The following is a 4,544-nucleotide window of genomic DNA, read 5'->3' as shown; positions in this document are numbered from 1 at the left end:
TCGTTCTGGAGAGCGGCCAGGTTAGAGCCGACCCCCACAAGATCCGAGCGGTCACAGAGTGGCCTACCCCTACCACTCGGAAGGAGCTCCAACGCTTCCTGGGTTTCGCTAACTTCTACCGACGATTCATCCGAAACTACAGCCACGTGGCAGCACCCCTCACTCGCCTCACCTCGACTAAGATTTCCTTCACCTGGCCCCGGGAGGCAGAGGAAGCTTTCCTCCGGCTCAAGACTTTGTTCACTTCCGCCCCCATCCTCATCCAGCCCGACCCCGACAAGCAGTTCGTGGTGGAGGTGGATGCATCCGATACTGGGGTAGGGGCTGTGCTCTCCCAGCGGGTGAGTCCCGAGAACCCTCTGCACCCTTGTGCTTTTTTTTCACGTCGCCTTTCTTCAGCTGAGGCCAATTACGATGTCGGGGACCGTGAGCTACTGGCGGTGAAACTGGCCTTGGAGGAGTGGAGGCACTGGCTGGAGGGGGCCGCTCAGCCCTTTGTCGTCTGGACGGACCACAAGAATTTGTCTTACGTCCAGACGGCAAAGAGGCTGAACGCCAGGCAAGCCAGATGGGCACTGTTCTTCGCCCGTTTTGATTTTACTTTGACCTACCGGCCTGGATCCCGGAACATCAAACCGGACGCCCTCTCTCGCCAGTTTGCCCCGAAGGAAGCCCTCACCTCTTCCGAGACTATCCTCCCGCCGAGTCGACTTGTTGGGCTCCTCACTTGGGACGTTCGTCGTCTAGTCACCGAAGCCCAGGCCCAGGAACCAGACCCCAGGACAGGAACCCAAACCCGTCTCTTCGTCCCGGCCACAGCTCGCTCGCCGGTCCTTCAATGGGCCCATGAGTCCCGCGTCGCCTGCCATCCCGGGACTAGTCGTACCTTATCCTTCCTAAAGAGGCATTTCTGGTGGCCATCCTTGGAGAAGGATGTTGGGGAATTTGTGGCGGCCTGTACCACCTGTGCACGCAGCAAAGCATCCCATCAATCTCCTGCGGGGCTACTTCAGCCTCTCCCTATCCCGAGTCGCCCATGGTCCCATATTGCCTTGGACTTCGTCACGGGCCTTCCGGATTCCAACGGGAACACAGTCATCCTCACCATCGTTGACCGGTTTTCCAAGGCCGTACATTTTGCTGCTCTGCCGAAGCTCCCCACAGCCTTCCAAACAGCAGAACTTTTAGTTAATCTAGTTTTTCGCGTTCATGGAATACCATTGGACATTGTGTCAGACCGAGGACCCCAATTCACCTCCCAGGTTTGGAAGGCCTTCTGCAGGGCACTGGGCGCCACAGTCAGCTTGTCCTCCGGCTTCCACCCACAGTCCAACGGTCAGGCGGAGAGGACCAACCAGGGCCTGGAGTCGGCCTTACGGTGCATGGCTGCTCGCAACCCCAAGGCCTGGAGCTCCCACCTGGCCTGGGTCGAGTATGCCCACAACTCTCTGGTGTCATCTGCCACAGGATTGTCCCCCTTCGAGGCCTCCTTAGGCTACCAGCCACCACTGTTCCCCGAACAAGAAGCCGATGTGGCAGTCCCCTCTGTTGGGCACCACCTTCGCAGGTGCCGAAGACTCTGGCGCTCCACCAGGACCACCCTCCTGCGCACTCGGGACGCCAACCAGCAGTCGGCCGATCGTCGTAGAAGACCGGCCCCCCCCTATGCTCCTGGTCAAGCTGTCTGGTTGTCCACCCTTCACATCCCCTTGCGTGTCGAGTCTCGGAAACTCTCCCCCCGCTTCATCGGCCCCTACACCGTCGAGAAGATCATCAACCCCACGTCGGTACGACTGAAACTTCCCCGCCACATGCGGATCCACCCCACATTCCACGTCTCCCAGCTCAAGCCCGTGGTTTCCTCACCCTTGAACCCTCCGACCGAACCCCCACCACCCCCCCGGCTCATCGATGGGCATCCGGCATACACGGTTCGCCGGTTGCTGGATGTCCGTAGACGTGGTCGGGGCCTCCAATACCTGGTAGATTGGGAGGGTTATGGGCCTGAGGAGCGGTCGTGGGTTCCCCGGGTTGCCATCCTTGACTCCAACCTGGTCCGTGAGTTCCACCGTCTACATCCCGATAGACCCGGTAGGCCACCTAGAGGTGGCCGTTGAGGGGGGGGTACTGTTAGGATCCGCCAGCACTTACCTTTCATTTTCAGGGTTTCCCAGCGTTTTGTTTTCATTCCGGTTTGTATTTTGTTTTTCTCCGTTTTCTTTAGTTTCCCCGATCGCTTTTGTTCTTGGTGGTGGTTTGCGTTTGCTTTCCCGTTTTGCTCCCTTCTCCCCCTAGCGGCCTGGAGCGGTACTGTTTTCGGAGGTTGCTGCGGTACCAGCCAATAGATCGCTGGAGGGCGGACCCCTCACACACCTGCGCCTCATTCCTCATCTCATCAACTCCTGCATTTAAACGCCGGCTTTTCTCTCACTCGTCGCCAGATTGTCTGCTTGCCATACGACCTTCCCCCCGTTCCTGCGTTCCTGCCGTTCCTGGTTTCCTGTGTTCCTGCCGTTCCTGGTTCTCCTATGTTCCTGCCGTTCCTGGTTCTCCTGTGTTCCTGCCGTTCCTGGTTTTCCTGCCGTTCCGCCGTTCCTGGTCATCCTGCATTCCTGCCGTTCTTGGTTCTCCTGCGTTCCTGCCATTCCTGGTTCTCCTGCCATTCCTGGTCATCCTGCATTCCGGTTCATCACTCCTGGTCATCAGTCCGCCCTGCAGTTCCCCGGCGCTTCCAGTACCGCTCCTGCCGCTCCCCTCTCGTTTTCTGTTATCTTTTTGGTTGTTTGTTTTTGTCGTTTATTTATTATTTGTTTAAATAAAATATCGTATTATCACTTCTGGGTTTTGTTGTTTGTGCACTCGCCTTTGGGTTCCCCCCTAGTCTTTGGTGGGTTATTAACTAACCCTAACAGACTGTCTGTGGGAATTTGAGTCTCCCACTTAGAAAAGAAGGACTAACTCGCAATCCTAGAGAGATTCATCCCAATAGTGGTTGAGACCAGGGCTCTGGTGTGGCAGGGGGTGCGAAACAGCCTCGGCCCCCTCCATCGGAGGTACGGGTGGCGCTCCAACCGGGCTCTAACCGGCCATGATTGAATAAGGGTGCAAAAGGACAAAAACAGGGTTACATGTGACCAGTGCTAATCATGTTTGTTTGTGTTTTCTCCAAGGCGACGCCTCAGATGGTCGACGGTAAAATTATCATAGAGACGGAGAAGCTAACTCACATCCGAGAGATTGTGGGAGAGGAGATGGTGGAGGTTCGTATCCCGTTCTCACCTTCTGAGCTTTTAACAGACGTCCATCAGGAGGTGCAAACGAGTTAAAACACACGGGATTGATTCTTCTTTCTGTTTCTCTGATTCTGCAGACACTTAAAGCTGGCACTGCCACCCTCATCAGGAAATACCGGAGGAGCCCTGAATGATCTACTTCTTTTAATCTTAGCACAAGTCATGATGATTAGTAGGGTTGCTGATGCTGATTATTGCTAATGATGAAGCTAAACGCTTGTTTGGTTTTGAATTGTAGCTCATTTAGTTATTAAAATAAATCATATAAATATAATATAAACTCTGTTCTGTTCTTACTGATGTGTGAAATGTATAAACCTTCAATTAAAGATTAAATAAATGTGATAGAAATGAAATAACAAACCACAAATCTATTCATCCATCCACTAATCCATCCATCCACCCACCCACCCATTCATCCATCCAAACTCAACCACCCACCTACTATCTGTCTGTCTACCTACCTACCTGTCTGTCTGTCTGTCTGTCTATCTGTCTGTCTATCTATCCCACCCATCCATATAGCTATTTATAAATGTGGTAGATTCTAGATAGAGAACAAGGCTAAAAACAAAATGTGTCCATATAATTGTGGAAATAAACTGTGTAAGGACCCTGCCATGGAAATTCCAGTCCAAATCATGGGCAATTACAGCGTTCACTTTACTGGTTTGACTGAAATGGAATATCATCAAAATAGCATCGATCAGTTCATTTAGGAACTCTGTAGCTGTGTGGAATCTCGGGCTGGACTGTGCGGATCAAAACCATACCTGCTGCCCTCTAGGAACTTTCAAAAACCAAGGAAAATGCATGGGTACTCTGACTATGATTGATTACAGAAAGGAATGGATGGATGGTAGGTTGGTTGGTTAAAGGAAGGGACAGATGACTGATAGGTTGTTAGTTTATTACAGAAAGGGATGGATAAAAAGTTGGTTGACTGGTTAAATATAGGGATGGATGGATGGATGGATGGTCGGTTGGTTGGGTAAAGGAGGGGATGAATGGATGGATGGATGAATAAATAAATGGATGGATGAATGGATGGATGGATGGATGAATAAATGGATGGATGGATGGATGGATGAATAAATAAATGGATGGATGGATGAATAAATGGATGGATGAATGGATGGATGGATGGATGGATGAATAAATAAATGGATGGATGGATGAATAAATGGATGGATGAATGGATGGATGGATGGATGGATGGATGGATGAATAAATAAATGGATGGATGGATGG

General features: G+C 51.9%; 1 protein-coding gene across 2 annotated transcripts in view; it reads left to right on the top strand.

Moving 5' to 3' along the window:
* Nucleotides 1-3,525, top strand: part of fabp10b (fatty acid binding protein 10b, liver basic) — a 9,066-nt gene extending 5,541 nt beyond the window's left edge. For both annotated transcript variants that reach the window (XR_010013298.1, XM_062998661.1), the window contains 2 exons: nucleotides 3,171-3,260; nucleotides 3,371-3,525. Coding sequence is in view for 1 of the 2 variants with exons in the window: in XM_062998661.1 (XP_062854731.1) it covers nucleotides 3,171-3,260; nucleotides 3,371-3,427 (147 nt within the window). In the remaining variant the exon portion in view is untranslated. The remainder of the gene's footprint in view (nucleotides 1-3,170; nucleotides 3,261-3,370) is intronic.
* Nucleotides 3,526-4,544: the final 1,019 nt, after the last annotated feature.

This window comes from Trichomycterus rosablanca, chromosome 1, assembly GCF_030014385.1.
Source record: "Trichomycterus rosablanca isolate fTriRos1 chromosome 1, fTriRos1.hap1, whole genome shotgun sequence".
In the NCBI taxonomy this organism is placed as follows: domain Eukaryota; kingdom Metazoa; phylum Chordata; class Actinopteri; order Siluriformes; family Trichomycteridae; genus Trichomycterus; species Trichomycterus rosablanca.
This window is presented reverse-complemented; position numbering and strand designations above follow the sequence as displayed.